This window comes from Erythranthe guttata, chromosome 8, assembly GCF_056151865.1.
Source record: "Erythranthe guttata isolate IM_541 chromosome 8, IM_541, whole genome shotgun sequence".
In the NCBI taxonomy this organism is placed as follows: domain Eukaryota; kingdom Viridiplantae; phylum Streptophyta; class Magnoliopsida; order Lamiales; family Phrymaceae; genus Erythranthe; species Erythranthe guttata.
In genome coordinates, this window is record NC_142540.1 from 4,220,601 (window position 1) to 4,237,168 (window position 16,568).

A 16,568-nucleotide genomic window follows, 5' to 3' on the forward strand; every position below is an offset into this window, starting at 1 on the left:
TAATTGGAAGAAAATCATAATGTCACAATTTAATGGATATATACGTATATTTATGTGTATATATTATATATATACTACTCGAAAGAATCTTTGATCAACTTTGTGTGACGAAAAAATGTGCTACTAGCTTTTTATATGTGTGTATATATATATATATACATGTGTGTGTGGGTGTGTGAAAAATTTGTATTCTAGTACGTATTTTATTTAAATATTGAGATACTATCAGTTTGTATTTTAAAATACAAACTGGTAGTATCTTATGTAGTAGCACTAACACGAAAATAGTGATACAGGGAACCGGGTACAAAGGAAATGAAATGTCCAAAAAATGGGGAGATGAGAATTTGGGGAGAAACGTGTAAGTATTAAGAATGTAGGGCTATATTTATAAATATGTTATATAAACCTATATCAGATTTTATTTATATATAATTTCTTTTTAAATCTATTCATACAAATATATTCGAAATAAATATTATTATCAAATATCACTTTGTAATTGTCATTAAATCATGTAAGTAATTAAAGAAACAGCAAACATATTTAAAAATTTGCGATTTTAACATATTTATGTTTTTTTAGAAATTGCAAAACAGCTCAATAGTGTCGTTGGACATGTGTCCTAAATTGTGAGACACAAGACGTGTCTAAAACATGAATATATTGAGAAGTTGAGTTTCCGTGCTACATAGATAGTATCTTACTACTGTGTGTATATGTACATAAGTATATGTTACGAATCTTAAAAAATAAACTAAAAATAGAGGTTTCAAATTTATGACCAATTTTTTTTTTTTTTTTTTTTTTTTTGGTAATGCAGGAACCCGCAGCCAACGAGAGATGTAAACCACACTAGGCTAACCATGTGTGACAAGCTCGACCTAGCGACCGTTGGCAAGGGGATTCGAACTTGGGTCAATTGACCCAAGCTCCCTTGCTCCAACCGCTAGGCCACCCTTGCGGGTATTTATGACCAATTTCAATTCTTACCAACTTGGAGTGTCAGCAATTGCAGCACGCCTTATCTTAGCGTCAAACAACTCATACAATTTTAAAAGTTAAAACATTTTTCAACATTTAGGGAAACTTTACACTAATTTAGTTCTATACTTACCAATTCTTTTTTCTCTTTACACATACAATTTACATCCACCACGCAAAATTAAAGCACCAAACGACAATTCATTAGCTGCCATTGTCCCTTTCAACTACTTAAAATAGTGCAACTATGTTTGTTGCGCTGTTAGAATAGAAGAGTGTGACGTCTAACGACCCGAGTTTGATTTTCACTATTATTATTTTGTAAGTCGGACTAATTTCACATATTTTATCCAGTACGATATACATCTATCGTGTAGTTTACTCACTCAGTGCGTATGGTTTATTAAATGATGTTTACATCGTTTGTGCGGATTCCGAGTTATTGCCATTGGACTAGAACGAGATTCATTCAGTGTACTTATGTGGCCGCAACTTCCCTCAGAGAAAAATGTTGGTGTTTTTTAAAAAGAAAAATTGTATATTTTTGTATTTTTCTATCTAATTTAGTGTCATTAAAAAATACTCCATATAAAAAAAATATTAATCCATAAATCCCAGAAATATCTAAGATAATTAAAATTATGAGTTATTTTATTAGAAGCTAAATGCATCAAATGCTGTGGCCTGTGAGTTGGGTTAGTTAATTCTCAATTGTGAAGACCCAAATCTAATTGTTGGGCCGTTAGCATCAAATGGTCAAAAAAGAAATATTTTAGCCCAATCTCATTCTATAAACTCCCATTTATTTATTTATTTATTTTTATTTTTTATTTTATTATTATTATTTATTATTTATTATTTTTTAATTTTATTTTAATACAAATAAACTCTCATTGTTGCCTTAACGTAGGGTTTGGGTAACATATTGATTTCATCTGATTAGTATTCCATTTTCGACTCATATTTTTAACCCACAGCTAATCGACATCGACCTATAGGTTGCGAATTTGTGCCCATTTCGCTAGTTACCCTTTAAAATAAGAAAATAGCTCTGCCACAAAGTCTCATTGATTAAGGCATGTAGAACGAAGTTTTTATTATTTAACGTATATTTACCAAGAATTTCAATCATACGTCTCTCAATGAGAAGTGTGCATCGAATTACATCGAACCGATATTTTGGTATATATTAACTGAATACCGAAATATTAATTCGATTTAGTATTAAGATTTTCTTTTTCAATTTTTTGGTCATTATGTACCTGCAAAAAATAAATCCCTTTTATAAAAAGTGATAATGAAAAAATAAATTTACTTGTTCAATTGCAAAAAATGATAATGAAAAAAATATAACAATAAGTAATTAGGCCCTAATAGATTTTTGATATTTCCTATATTTTATAAAAATACCAAATTGAATAAAATATTTTGATTGGATATGTAAAGTTTAAAGTGTAAACCACAAACAATAGTTTTGAAGATATGTGTACGGTGAAATAACCCAAGTTCGAATCCCCTTGTCAACGGTTGTTATGTGAAGTTTTTCACTAATAGATTTTTGATATTTTCTATATTTTATAAAAATACCAAATTGAATAAAAAAATTTGATTGGGATATGTAAATTTTAAAGTGTAAACCACAAATAATAGTTTTGAAGATATGTGTGTACGGTGAAATGATCCAAGTTCGAATCCTCTTATCAACGATCGTTAGGTAAAGTTTTTTATACATAGTTAGCCTACTGCGATTTACGTCTGTCGTATGATTTTCAAGTTATTATACGAGAGTGAAGGTTTACATGATACACCTATGTGATTAGTTGCGGTTCCTTCATTACGAAAATAAAAAATAAAAAATGTTCTATTATAATTTTCAAGTTATTATATGACAGTATAAGTTTACGCGAACCTATATACTTGATTGCGGGTTCTTTCATTACAAAAATAAAAAAATGTTCTGTGTATGCAAGTGTTAAGTGTATATTTATACACTTAATTGTACCTTTTTTATTTGAGCTTTTGGTGTGTTTTAACGATAATTGGTGCTTAAAATGGTTATTATTTGTATTTTAGGTGCAAAGTGAAGAATTGGCAACTTTTGGGGTGAAAACTGCAAATTTGGAGAAAAAGTGGGCCAAAAGTGAAAATATCAAAATTCTGGAGAATTAAGGACCGGACGGCCGTCCGGATTTTAAAGGGTATTCTCGCACGGCCGTCCGGATTGGCGAGGTGGCGCAGTGAAGGAAGTTTAATTACACAAGGAAACCCGCCCTATTATATTTTTGCACCCTATTTAAAGACCAACCCAAGCACACAATTAGGGATCATCTTTGAACGAAATTTTACACCACAAAACGCGAAGAACGAAGATCAACGAAGACTCAAGCATAGTTTTTCTTATTTCTTTTATTTTTATTTTGTTTATCATAAGAATTACGAGTAGCTAAGTTTTTATTCTAGGATTTTATTGGAACCCTATGTGGTAATTCGAACCTATTTTTCTACTTTTATGCAAGTTTAATTCTTCGATTATTTCTTCTATCTTGATCTTATTTAGCGCATGAAGGTAGCTAATTTATGTTGCTATTAGTTATTGTTAGAATTGATTGACAGATCGTTTTAATAATTAGAACAGGGATAGAAGAGCCTTCGAGTAGTTTTTCACCGAATGCGTGTGTTGATTGCATGTATTATCGTAGACATACAGATAATACCTTAGGTAGCCGTTTTCGAGACTTGTTATTTAATGCTTTATTCATACTAGGTTTGCATAGACATATAGTGAATCTTTTATGACTAATAGGCTTATAATACAGCGACAGCTGGTTATGAGTAATTTCGTGTCTTGGGTTAATAATCGGGAATCATAACTTGCATGATAGAAGATTAATTGGGTGAAAAATTATCGCATAGGGAGAAGATAAAATCCTAGATCCGTTTTATATTGATATTCTCTCGTGTTTAATTGCTTTCTTAATTAGTTTAATTTATTTAGTTAATTAATTTGACAACTCTGCGTAGGCTGGATAAAAATCGTAATTGTTAAGATTTGGTACTTAGGATTAAATAATTTGCGTATTCCCTGTGGGATCGACATCCGACTCTCACGAGTCTACTTTACTACTTGTTTGCGATACGTGCACTTGCGTGTTGGTATTTAGCACCCAACAGCAAGCAACTAACTCATTTATTGAAATTAAATTAGATTCTTATCGGATATCCAAACACTTGATAATGAATGTAATCAAATTCGGGTTTTGACCCGATAGCAAAATTAGATTGCAAAGGGATCAAGTTTTATATGGCAAGTAGGTTTACCATTTTGTCATACATTAGTTGTATTATCTAATGTATATATGCAGACAATTCCTGCTTTAATATGCAAAATACATGGTAAATAAAAATTATTTATTTATTTATTACTCCCTCTCGTTTTTTATTCTGTCATTTAAGTTTCGATAAATATTCAAAGGAATTCATATACCCTTTTTATTATTTTTTCTCTAATAATTATCTCTCCTTAAATTAGGAGTATGAGGGGAAAAATGAGAAATTTTTAATAAATACAACAAATAATACGAAACAAAAAAAAATATATATCTTATATATAAAAGAAAGAAATGCTGTACAACCCTAACAAACCCTAATGGTATTTCTTTCATTAATTATTTTTAATATTTTTTATCTACTAATTTTCAATAATTATCAATCTCCTATTTTTCATCAATATAACTCAAATTTTATGAGATATTAAATCTAAATCTATATATTTGGATTATAAATCTTAATATGTAAAATTTAAACAAACTAATGTTATATAAAATATGAATAATACTACATTATTAAATTTTACTATGTTCGGGAACTATATTTTCTTATTATGTATTAAACTGATTTTTTTACTCCTGAAATAAATAATATCCCGTGCATCGCACGAGGAAAAAATGCTCGTATATTTAAATTTACATTTAACTTAGAAATAAATTGAGTAAAATAACCAAAATATTTTGAATAAAAATAAATAAAAATTCAGTGACGCGTGGGATCCCAAACAAAGTAATTTAATACCACTTTCTTGATTTATGACGTCACCAAAATACATTATAGTAATGGGATTACAAGAATTCAATATTTTTCTTTACTTAAGAAGATTTTTCCCTCTTATTTCTATCACTGTATCTCATTCAAATACACCCCCTCTTCTCTCTCTCTCTCTCTCTCTCTCTCTCTCTCTCTCTCTTAATGCAACGGTGGGTTTATTAGGAAAAAAATAAAAATGGCTGATCAGGATAAACCCTCTGAGCTTTCTCTCTCTACATTTTATTACATGAACGGCGGCGATGATTTGAATACCCAGCAGAATTCTCCGGCGCCGATTGATGAGAAGCTTCTGATTGATGCTGACCAGCTTGCTATTGGCCCGATGATCAGTGAGGGCCACTATTCCATTGTCTATCAAGGATTGTGAGTCTCTTTCTTTTTTCCCCAATTTTTTTTTTTTTAATAAAAATAAAAATAAAAATAAAAAACCCATCTTTATTTACTGTGTGCAATTTCATCAGCATTTGGGTTTGCGGCCGTTGATGTTCTTGTAATCTGCGTGCATGTCTCTGTTTTTGCACTTAATTGTGTTTCGGTATTTGATTTGTGCCGAATGTTTCGGTTTCTTCGATTTTATTTTTTCTGTGCTGTTTATCTGTTAAAAGGGGTTTTATTTGTGCGGATTGTTGCAATTAGAAGGGTTAATCAATATTTTTATTTATTTTCGATAACTTAATCGCAAATTTCGCTTTTTATTTATTGAAATGTGGTTGTTTCTCGGTGATGGAGTTTGCGGATATGTGTTGAATTCTTTGTTTTTCTCATTGCAAGAAGCCGATTTCTTTTTTTTTTTTTCTTCTTTTTTTCTTAATTTTTGTTGAGCACCATTTTATTTTCTTGGTTGAGAAAAAAAATTAGAAAATCGGACTGAGAAACCGAGGAAGAAATGTTAGTTGAGTGTCATTACGATTCGTAACGGATGACGAACGAGAATTGCACTAGTAGTTTTCGCCATGCTTTTGGTGACATAAAACACGGAATAAAGTTTGCAACGTGCGTTGTAATCTGATCTCTTCATTACTCTCACTCGACACCATTGTAGATATTTTGTCGTCTAGAACATAATTTCAGAAAAAAAGGAACGGATTTTTATATATCCGCAATCTTGTATCGATTATGCAGGTTATTAATTGATATTAAATGAATACCCCCCGCAAAAAAAATAACAATAAAAAATGGCAAGTAATTGGAGAATTCTTGGAGATTTAAGCTATCCGTAGAGGATTGCTTACCGGTTTACACAACGTGTTCTATATAATATTACAAAATATATTTTTCCCGATTTTGGGAGGTAAGATTTATGTAACAGAGGAAAAAATATTTGGTAGTAATAATTGTTGAGTTGACGGAGTAATGAATTTCGACAAAGTGAGTGTAAAACCTTCAATGAGGCAGAATCGAGAAATAAGTGCATGAATTAGTTGCTTTCTGCTTTATTTAAATGTGTACGCTTTTGATAAATTTAGATTTCGTCTTACTTACTTTAGATATGAATTGTTTCGAAATTTGCGTTCATAAGGAAATTTTCGGGAAATAACGGAAATTTTACTTACTTTAGAAAACCTTATTTATTTTGTCTCAAGTTGTCAAGTCGAAAATTTTATGGTGAATTTTTTTTTTTTTTTTTGAAATGTTGTTCGTTCGATTATTTTTTCAGGTACGGGTCGCTACCTGTGGCTGTAAAAATGATACAACCAGACATGTCAACAAGTGTCAGTCCAGAACTCGAGGAAAAATTCTGTAGGGAGGTTTCGATGCTTTCTCGAGTAAATCACGAGAATATTGTAAAGGTATGTTTTTATCAAGAATCGGCCGGGGAGATTAGAAATAGTTGCATTTCCTTGCATGAATTCAATTATAATAATTATTTATACAATTGCATCAATTTTTTTTTAAACAGTTAATTGGAGCTACGATCGAACCGAATATGATGATAGTCACAGAGTACATGCAAGGTGGCACACTACAAAAGTTTATGTGGGGCCTACGTCCGAATTGCCCCGATTTGAAGCTTTGCATACGTTTTGCTTTAGATATTTCCCAAGCCATGGAATATCTTCATCAGAATCGAATTATCCACCGCGATTTAAAACCAAGTAATTTTCCATGCCGATTTTATAAAACATATCATTATACAAAAAAATAAAAAATTGTGTCACATTTACTGATGGATATATATATATATATATATATATATATATATATATATATATATATATAGGCAATCTACTTCTTACAGAAGATAAAAAGAAAATCAAGTTGGCCGATTTTGGATTGGCTAGAGAAGAAACTGACGATGAAATGACAACCGAGGCTGGGACCTACCGTTGGATGGCTCCCGAGGTATTATTTATAACTCGTGATTTTTTTAATATAGATTTTCTTGATTATATAATACTAAGCCTCAGTAATTTTTTATTTTTTTTCTTAAATTAGTTGTTTAGCGTCGAAGCTCTTCGTTTGGGTGTAAAGAAGCATTACGATCATAAAGTCGATGTTTATAGTTTCTCGATGGTTTTGTGGGAGCTGATCACAAACCGAACCCCTTTTAAGGGCAGGAACAACATTATGGTGGCTTATGCTGCAGCAATGGTATATATATATATATATATATATATATATATATATATATATATATATATATATATATATATATATATATACTAAAATAATAAAATGCAAAAATTAATTCAAGAAAATTGCAAAACTGAGATAGGTTTTTTTTTTTTTTTTTTTTTTCCTTTTTGTGTGAGTAGAACCGAAGGCCTAGCATAGATTGCATTCCGGCAAATATTGCACCGCTATTAGAGTCTTGTTGGGCGGAGAATCCAGAAAATCGGCCGGAATTTCAGCAAATTACGCAGTTTCTGAAGAAATATCTTCATAGCATATGCCAAGAGAATATTCTAGAAGCACCACCGATTTTGTCGGAGGTGGAATATTCTAGAAGCAAAGAAGAGACGGAAGATCCACCGGCTACGGATTGCTTGATGTATGGGCCGATGGAGAACGAGAAAAAATCGAAAAGCCTGTGTTTCAGGTTTGTCAAACGTTTCGGACAATGTTTTTAAGAATATACATGCATAGAATCTATATAAACATATATAAATATATATAATATATATACAAGGTGCTACTTTTTCCTTGTAAATAGTTTTGTAAGCTATGCTCAGTTTTGTAGTTCTTATAGTGAAAACAAAATGCGTAGCTTTTGAAGATCGTAGTTCCGTTTCGTTTTGGTCTCTCGTTTTCACTACAGACATTGTACAGGAGAAGTGTTTATAATCGGCATGTAGTGTGTGACTGTGTGTTAAATAGAGAATGAAAATATAGTTTCTGATGCAATGCTGTGATTTAGGTCTCTAAACTTCTATTTTCATCTTTATTTTTTGGTAGAAAATGAATTTTATACCAATTTTTATTTAATTCATGTCATGTGATCTTATTAAGGTGGGAATCGGACGGGGTAGATCGAAATTAAAACTTTCATAAACCTAATTCCAATTTTCGTTCGAAAAAATCAGAAAGAAGAATTTCGTAAATTGGAATGAAAAAACTTGGTCCAAATCGTAATTGGCTGAATTCGGATATTACAATTTTCTAGTCACCTACAACATAAAATATATAATAATCTCGATATTCAAATATAAAGTAAATAAATAAAACAGTTGCAAACAAACGGCTAACTAATCCCAGAAAGAGAAGCCTCGTTCCCTCGTAACGCTTCTCGATTCCGGTTGTCTGAGAAAATCACTCTCCCTCCGACTTTTTTCACTTTTTCCAGATTTACCCCTCACCTTTTCTCCAACTTCACTACAAACCGTTCGATTCTCTTTCGACACAACCACATTCAAATCTCCATCCCCTTTACCAGCCACCCAAGCCTGAAGCACCTCGTCAATTTTCGGCTCCGGCAAGAACTGCTTCTCCTTCATTTCCAAGTAGTACTTATGGGCCTCGTCCAATCTCCCGTTCAAGAAAAGACCGTGTATCAGCACAATATACGAGCTTCTATCTGGATCGAGCCCATTCTTGCTCATCTCACCCCACACCTTATACACGTCGTCCAGCTGGCGCCACCGGCAGAATTTCCTTGTCAGCATTATATACGTCTCGTGGCTCGGACTGCACCCGCTAGCCGACATTTTCCGCAGAAGCTCAAACACTTGTTCCCGTGTTCTTAAAGCACGAAAGAAACCGTGGTACGTTCGGATGGAGGGTTGCAGGCCTCTCTCAGTCATTTCGTCAAACGCATGTTGGGCTTCGTCCAATAGCCGCGACTTGCAGAGCGGCATGATGAGCGAGTTGTAGGTGATTGCATCGGGTTTGAAACCCTCGTCTTCCATTGTCTTCATCACATTATAAGCTTCTTTCAGAAGCTTCCCTTTGGCTAGAGCGTGAATTACGGCGTTGTAGACTTTCTTGTCGGGTTTTACGCCTAAAGACTTCATCTTTTCGTAGAGTCTGACGACTTTGTTCAGATGGTTGGCTTTCGAATAGCAGGACATGATGCTGGAGTACGAGTACACGTCGGGCTTGACGCCTCTCGTCTCCATCTCGTTCCAGATTCTCTGGCCCTCGCGGAGGGAGCCGATCACGTTGCACCACCCATTGAGGATGATGTTGAAGCTCTTCGTGTTCAGAGGGAACACGTCCTTGTTGCAGAAGAGCATGTGCTCCGCGTCTTTCACGTTCTTGTACCTGCACAGGGCGGCCAGCATTCGCTGGAACTCCTCCAGGCGGATGTCGAACTTGAACCGCCGGAGGGCGTAGAAGGCTCCGATCGCCTTGCCGACGTCGTGCACGGCGGCGTAGCGGCGGATCATGATCAGGAGGGTGTGGGGTGTGACGAGGGATTGGGCTCGCATCTCGTCGATTAGGGCCCACGCGGTGTCGAATTTTCGGAATTTTCCGAGGATGGCTATCATGGAGTGGTACTCGCGGAGGGAGTGGGCGTAGCCCGGCTGCTTGCCGGCCCACAGGAAGAAGGTGAACGCTGCTTCCCAGTCGTTGCGTGTGCCGGAGAGCATGTTGGCGACTAATCCCGGCGAAGCATTGACCCCGCACTGCTCTAGCTTTCTGCTCTTTTCATGAACACCAGGTGTTCGAAGAATGTCCGCAATGGCTTCCAAATCACGCGAACAGCATTGGTCGTCGGCGTTCTCGTCAGCCGTCGGGGCTTCATCGCCGCCGCTATCGAATTCATGTTCTGGGTCACTGTGGGATTCTTCTTCTTGGCCGTCGGCGGAGGAAGAAAAAGATGAGTAAATGGCGGGTCCGGTGATAGGGTTGTCAATGGCGGATTTGGAAAAGCTTAAATTAGTGGTGGCGGAGAGATGTCTGGATAGATAACGAAGAGGGTGTTGGATATACTGCGGTGTGTTGTGATCAACGCCATGGATTTTATGACGGAGAGCAAGAAATAGAGAAGGTGTGCATCTCAAATTTCTCTTCATTTTGAGTGAATTTGAATCACATAGCAAACCACATTGGTGACCAACTGACCATGTCGAGCACCTGTTTGAGGAAATGACTCAATGACTACTGGGGATAAGAAGGCTAAACCCATCTTTTAAATCAAATATTTTGTCGATTATATAATAAACAAAAAGTCGCTTTGGCCGAGTGGTTAAGGCGTGTGCCTGCTAAGTACATGGGGTTTCCCCGCGAGAGTTCGAATCTCTCAGGCGACGATGTTTATTTTAATTCTGAACAGTTTTTTTTTTTTATAAGTTGTAGTGGATTTATTTTTTTAAAGAAAAAAAGAAGTATACATATTCTGTGAAAAATTAATAGAGCTCGAATAAAAATTGCATAACACATATATTAATAAAGGCCAAATTGCAGTTTTGTTCCTCTATGTTGGCTTATTTAGGAATTTAGTCATCTAACTTGTCATGTTTCAGTTTTATTTTACATGTAATGACTTTGCAAATATAGTATTTTTAGTCGTATTTTGCATTATTTTTAATTTTATGACGCGACAAGTAAACTTGATGCATTTACTTATATGGACGCTTGAAAATTGATAAATTCAACATCTAATTTTACATTAGTAGAACTTTAATTATGTGAAACGATACATCTATAAACCAAATTAGAGGACCATTTATAATTTTTAAGTGTCCATATAAATAAAATTATGCGAGTTTGTTAGGTATATCATTAAACGATCAAGTGAAATATGACTATAAATACTAACTTTGTATAATTATTGCATGTAAAATTGAAATAAAACAACATATAGGGCTAAACCCTAAAAAAATAAACATACAGGACCAAAATTACAATTTTCCAATGTTGTTAGAACCGGACCGGCTATAAAACCGAACGACCATTTGGGTCATGGTTTTATAGGGTCGAACCGGTTCAACCGGGTTTTTGATTTTTTTTAATATGTCCAATATTTTATTAATTTTAATATTTTAAAAATTCTATTTATTTTTATATTTTTAATCTCCCACCTATTATTTTCAATTTTATCTACCTCACCCCACTTTTCACTATATTCCTTTTGTTTATACTCTATATTTTTCCATTCTTTACTCTCCAAATCCAACAATCGGCCACCCCTATTCGATCACTCATGACCATATCCGGTAATCCTTTCGACCACTCACGAATATATCCGGCCATCCACGGCTCACCACTAAGTTTGTGAAGGTTCTCGCTCAAATCTAGCAAAAAATAACCAACTTAGCGGTGGTTCGAGACGTTTCGGCCGAAAATCGGGTTCTTTGACTGACTCGTCGGTTCTCGGGTTTTACCCGGTCGAACCGATTTTGGTCATTTGACCCCGATTTTTTAATTTTCCGGTTTTAAAGGTTAGACCGGACCACATCATCTCCGGGTCACGGTCGAACCGGTCCGACCGGGCGGTTCGGTCCGGTTCTAACAACATTGCAATTTTCCCCATTAATAAATGGAGCTCAAACGAAATTTTGATGTGCAAAAAAAAAAAGACCAATTTGATTAGATTTTGCCATTTTGGCCTCTAATGACACTTAAGTACTAATTACAAAATTACCAGTCTAATTAATGGTTTAATATTCTCGTGGTTTCTTTTGGTTGGTGGGTGGGCGGCGGCAAATGCAAGTTAAAAAAAGAAGTTATCCGCAGAAAAGTCGTGACTCACCAAAAACACTTGTTCGCCTTGTCACGCCCATCCACTCACCTCCCGCCACGTGTATTCCTCTCCCCCCTCACGTGTCACCCTCCCCAAAAACCCTACCCCCAATTTCCCCCCGTCCCCGATTCGCCACCAGCAAGCACCATGTTCGTTGATTTGATTTTAATCAAATAGATAATCCGATCACCCACACAGCAATTCACGCGTGTTTTATTTTTCTGCTTTTTTCCTTGAATTTTTATTTCAACAAGGGGGCAAAAAAATTAGGGTTTTCGTCTTTATTTATTTATTTATTCTCAGGCAAAGAATTAGGTAAATTAAAGCGCAGCAGGTACTGCTGTCGGAGCCATAGTTTTGCCCGTTAATCGGGTAACCGTTAGATCTCAGGCAAAGAGTGTGCGTGTGTGTGTGTGTGGCGTTATAGATAAAGTATAATACTATTTGACAGCCATACCAAAACCTCGTCTGTCTGACTTGGACTCCATTCGTTCCACCTCAGTTGCTCTTTTTTCAGACCAGGTCAGTCCCTCTTTCTCTCTCTTCTTTCTCTCTCTAGTTTTTTTCTGACCCAATTTTTCAAGATTCAATGAGGGATTTATCATTTTTTGGATTGATTGATTTAAATTTGGTAATCCAATTTTGCACTCTATTGGATGTTTATTTATAAGCTTGTGGTGGATTGATTAACATGGACCTTGTTAAATATGGATGGATATATATACATATGTTTATTATTAAATAATATATATGTATTAGTTCAGTTATCAAGAAAAAAACACTAAAAGCATCTGATTTGTATTCTTGTGGTGTTTTATTACAGAATGTAACTGCAGAATCTTTTACCCATCAGATTTGCTGTTATGTTGGAAAAATGCTCTGATAAAATATCAAGATTTGTTTTTTCTTGTTTCTTGTAATAATGAGAAGTGAGTTTAGTGATGGGTTTTTTTCGGGTAGAACCGAAACCTCTTAGTGCATATAAAGTTTTAAACTTTACTGCATCTTGGTCGAGCGCTGTACCACTTTCGCGTTTTACAGCACACTGATTATCTAGTGACTAGGTCAAAAGAAAATTGCGATCATCTCAAAGAGATAATCAATATGGAAATACGAAAAGGGAAAGTTACACTGATATCGTTTTCTATGTTGGCCTTTTGATATATAGTTGACGAATACAGCTTAACTTTCGTTCCCTTTTATTCTTTGAAATGTGACTAATCTTATATATAAACATCTCACCGATTTAGTTACCTAGAAGCAACTGAGTGGGGGAAATTGGGTTATCTGTATAGCGTATATAACCGACTTCCTATGTTATCTACCTTTTGGACAGTCGTTCATAGGGCTTAAGATATTGACCGCGTACTCTGTGATTAAATCCTTTTTTAATTAGAACCCGATCATAGCTTCCTCGTATATTTTTCATCTTTTTTTAAGGCGCTTAATATAGATATCCATTACAATCTTGTACTTCATTAGATTTTTCAAGAATACAAAGATCTTGTCTCGATCTTTTGTTTTAATGGGGGCTGGGGAAGAGGGCACACCTGCAAAATCTTCCAAACCTGCATCCACAGTACAGGTACCGTTTTTTTCTTATTATTTATCGTTAATGTAATCTACTAAATAAATAATGCTTCGACACACTTTTTACTACCTATACGTATGCCCCCTTTTTTCGGATTTATTAAAGCTTATACGTTTCATTGTTTTATTGAATTTGCAGGAAGGTCAAGGTACCCCTACTGCGCCTACGCCTGCATATCCTGATTGGGCGAGCTCTATGCAGGTTTTTTTTTTTTAATCATGTTTATAAACAGCTTTCATTTGTTCCGTTGTTTTAAATTATAATCGTATTTTCTTTGACAGGCTTTCTATGGTGGTGGAGCAACACCGCCTTTCTTCGCTTCGACTGTGGGCTCTCCTACTCCTCATCCTTTCATGTGGGGTGGCCAGGTCATTACTGTAGAATAATATTTAATAATTTCGAACACTTATTATTTATCTTCTGCTTATTTGTGGGAGCATTTGATTTCCTTTTATTCACATTATGTACTGAGCTTTTTTGTTTAAATTTTCAGCATCCTCTAATGCCGCCTTACGGAACACCGATTCCATATCCAGCTATGTATCCACCTGGGGGTGTCTATGCTCATCCTAACATGGTTAGGGTAATCAAGATCTCGGTTTTTATTTTTTTTTAGCTTTCGACGGATCGAAATTAACTAATTGAATGGAAGTTGATTAGTACTGTAATTTTTGTAGTAATTCTGTATAATCTTGATTCTCAGCTGTTAGTTGGGTTCTCTTTTGCAGGCTTCCGTCAATGTACATGCATCCGAATTAGAGGGGAGAGCTACAGAGGGGGGTAAGGATCGTGCCTCGACCAAAAAAAGCAAGGGTAATTCGGCAAATCATGGCTTGGTTAGTGGTAAAACTGGAGATGGTGGGAAAGCAACTTCAGGCTCTGGAAACGATGTTGGTACACAAAGGTTTGTTCGAGACGATATCTAGCCCCGGACTTGATAATATATTTTTTTTAGAAATTCCTTTTTCTTTTTATTATTATTATGTATTGAAATTTGATTTTATTCAGTGCTGAAAGCGGGAGCGAAGGTTCGTCAGACGCGAGTGATGATGAAAATCAGGTCTTCATATCATCTTGTATGGCTTTTTAGTATATATAGAATATATACATATAATATTCGAGTGATTAATTCTTTTAAAAAAGCTTGCATTTGTGTATTTGATACTGAAGCGAATGTAGTTTTCGATTTCAGGATTTTTCGGGTAACAAGAAAGGAAGCTTTGACCAGATGCTTGCCGATGGTAAACTAGTAAAAGATTATAAAAGGCCGTTTTTTTATGTTTCTTTAACTACGTCCCGATTATGGGATTTTCTGACATTGAAAAATGTCAGGGGCAAATGCTCAAAACAATGGTATTCCAGCTAATTTCCAACCTGGCAATACTGTAGCTTCTGTGCCCGCAACTAATCTGAACATCGGGATGGATTTGTGGAATGCATCACCTGCTGGTGCAGTGCACCCGAACCAGCCTACCGTAGCTCCAGCTGGCGCCATGAACGAGCCCTGGGTTCAAGTAAGCTCTCAATTATGTTACTATTGACACAATTTATATGGGTTTAATTTAATGAAGGAATATAGTAAATCTTTGTTATGTCTTTATTTCTTATACGAGGGTTATTCAACTCATCTCGACACTTGAGTCTAATTTGAACTTTGATCTGACAGGATGAACGTGAATTGAAAAAACAAAAGAGAAAGCAATCTAACCGGGAGTCTGCTCGTAGATCAAGATTACGCAAGCAGGTACTGTTCAATAAAATTCTAAGAAATTAAATAAATTTGGCTAGTAATTTTTCCTGTGTTACGATATTTATTTCACCAATCTTTTTTTCTTCTTTGCAGGCTGAGTGTGAAGAACTGCAGCAAAGGGTGGAGGTATTGAATAACGAGAATCGCACTCTCAGAGACGAATTACGGAAGCTTTCTGAGGAATGCGAGAAAGTCACATCTGAAAATAACTCTATAAAGGTTTCCTTCCTCTCTCTCTCTCTCTCTCTCTCTCTCTCTCTCTCTCTCTCTCTCTCTCTCTCTCTCTCTCTCTCTCTCTCTCTCTCTCTCTCTCTCTCTCTCTCTCTCTCTCTCAAACAAAGACTGCTGGTTTTTAACAGGAGGAGCTATCGAGGTTTAGTGGGCAAGACGACGTAGAGAATAAAAGCTCCGAGATGCATAAATCTCAGTAGGGATGTGAAGGTAACTGTTAGAACAGGCGTGCGTTATTACACAGTAGATTACGCTTTCTCTAATTTGACGAGTGTCCGAGAAATTTATTTCTAGGTTCAATCCAAAGTTAAGAAAAGCTTGTTGTGCCTACTAATTCTATACTATGTAACCCCCTATCACTACTACACTACTGTTGTAGCATTAATACATACATGTTATTTAGTTAGTTAGGTAGAGCTTTAAGCATCAACAAATTCTGTATGCTTTTTGGTGTGAACGTTGATTCGGAAGAGTATCTGACATTGTTTTCGTCGTCTTAGTAGTTTTCGTCCGTCTTCTTAAGTGGCTTCGTATTACATGTATGCATTTGTATACTTTTTGTGAATGTACGATGATTTGCTTGGAGATTGATTTGAGGATTTTGTGAGTTGCATCAAAATAGAGGTGCAACGAGTTCGAGCTTGAATTGAACTTGGTTCGTTTGGTCAACTTGAGCTTGAATTTGAGTTCATTGATATTTTTCTTTTCTAATTCGAACTTAATTATTTATTACATATGTTTTTTCTATTGATAGACATAATTAAAATAAGAAAATGTAAATCTCA

The 16,568-nt window shown here is 35.2% G+C and overlaps 3 protein-coding genes and 1 non-coding gene across 8 annotated transcripts; 3 read left to right on the top strand and 1 right to left on the bottom strand.

Annotated features, from left to right (window-relative positions):
* Window positions 1-5,161: 5,161 nt before the first annotated feature.
* Window positions 5,162-8,441, top strand: LOC105976084 (serine/threonine/tyrosine-protein kinase HT1). 2 transcript variants are annotated; one of them, XM_013001376.2, is made up of 6 exons: window positions 5,162-5,448; window positions 6,743-6,875; window positions 6,986-7,181; window positions 7,307-7,428; window positions 7,522-7,677; window positions 7,842-8,441. In XM_013001376.2, exons 1-6 carry the CDS (start codon window positions 5,261-5,263, stop codon window positions 8,154-8,156), a joined length of 1,110 nt encoding a protein of 369 aa, XP_012856830.2. In that variant the 5' UTR covers window positions 5,162-5,260; the 3' UTR covers window positions 8,157-8,441. The 2 variants fall into 2 exon arrangements, with proteins under 2 accessions (XP_012856830.2, XP_088677847.1); XM_088821721.1 differs by lacking the exon at window positions 5,162-5,448 and adding an exon at window positions 6,358-6,376 and having other exon boundaries at window positions 7,842-8,317.
* Window positions 8,442-8,605: 164 nt separating this feature from the next.
* Window positions 8,606-10,605, bottom strand: LOC105974495 (Tetratricopeptide repeat (TPR)-like superfamily protein). The gene has a single exon (XM_012999610.2). It carries the CDS (start codon window positions 10,539-10,541, stop codon window positions 8,772-8,774), a length of 1,770 nt encoding a protein of 589 aa, XP_012855064.2. The 5' UTR covers window positions 10,542-10,605; the 3' UTR covers window positions 8,606-8,771.
* A 91-nt stretch (window positions 10,606-10,696) lies between these two features.
* Window positions 10,697-10,778, top strand: TRNAS-GCU (transfer RNA serine (anticodon GCU)). Its single transcript has one exon. It is a non-coding gene; the product is annotated as a tRNA-Ser (tRNA).
* A 1,373-nt stretch (window positions 10,779-12,151) lies between these two features.
* Window positions 12,152-16,452, top strand: GBF1 (G-box binding factor 1). 4 transcript variants are annotated; one of them, XM_012999620.2, is made up of 12 exons: window positions 12,152-12,733; window positions 13,694-13,796; window positions 13,941-14,003; window positions 14,084-14,170; window positions 14,296-14,385; window positions 14,531-14,706; window positions 14,811-14,862; window positions 14,995-15,043; window positions 15,135-15,316; window positions 15,469-15,546; window positions 15,646-15,771; window positions 15,912-16,452. In XM_012999620.2, exons 2-12 carry the CDS (start codon window positions 13,737-13,739, stop codon window positions 15,981-15,983), a joined length of 1,035 nt encoding a protein of 344 aa, XP_012855074.2. In that variant the 5' UTR covers window positions 12,152-12,733; window positions 13,694-13,736; the 3' UTR covers window positions 15,984-16,452. The 4 variants fall into 4 exon arrangements, with proteins under 4 accessions (XP_012855074.2, XP_012855087.2, XP_088677851.1 ...); XM_012999633.2 differs by having other exon boundaries at window positions 15,192-15,316; XM_088821725.1 differs by having other exon boundaries at window positions 12,212-12,733; window positions 14,296-14,379; window positions 15,192-15,316.
* The last annotated feature ends 116 nt before the right edge of the window (window positions 16,453-16,568 follow it).

Excerpts from the sequence above, each read along its gene's own strand:
- GBF1 (XM_012999620.2), top strand. The coding sequence starts at position 13,737 with ATGGGGGCTGGGGAAGAGGGCACACCTGCAAAATCTTCCAAACCTGCA. Across the intron at positions 13,797-13,940 it reads AACCTGCATCCACAGTACAG|GAAGGTCAAGGTACCCCTAC; the intron begins GTACCGTTTTTT and ends TTGAATTTGCAG. Across the intron at positions 14,707-14,810 it reads AACGATGTTGGTACACAAAG|TGCTGAAAGCGGGAGCGAAG; the intron begins GTTTGTTCGAGA and ends GATTTTATTCAG.
- LOC105976084 (XM_013001376.2), top strand. The coding sequence starts at position 5,261 with ATGGCTGATCAGGATAAACCCTCTGAGCTTTCTCTCTCTACATTTTAT. Across the intron at positions 5,449-6,742 it reads TCCATTGTCTATCAAGGATT|GTACGGGTCGCTACCTGTGG; the intron begins GTGAGTCTCTTT and ends TTATTTTTTCAG. Across the intron at positions 6,876-6,985 it reads ATCACGAGAATATTGTAAAG|TTAATTGGAGCTACGATCGA; the intron begins GTATGTTTTTAT and ends TTTTTTAAACAG.
- LOC105974495 (XM_012999610.2), bottom strand. The coding sequence starts at position 10,541 with ATGAAGAGAAATTTGAGATGCACACCTTCTCTATTTCTTGCTCTCCGT.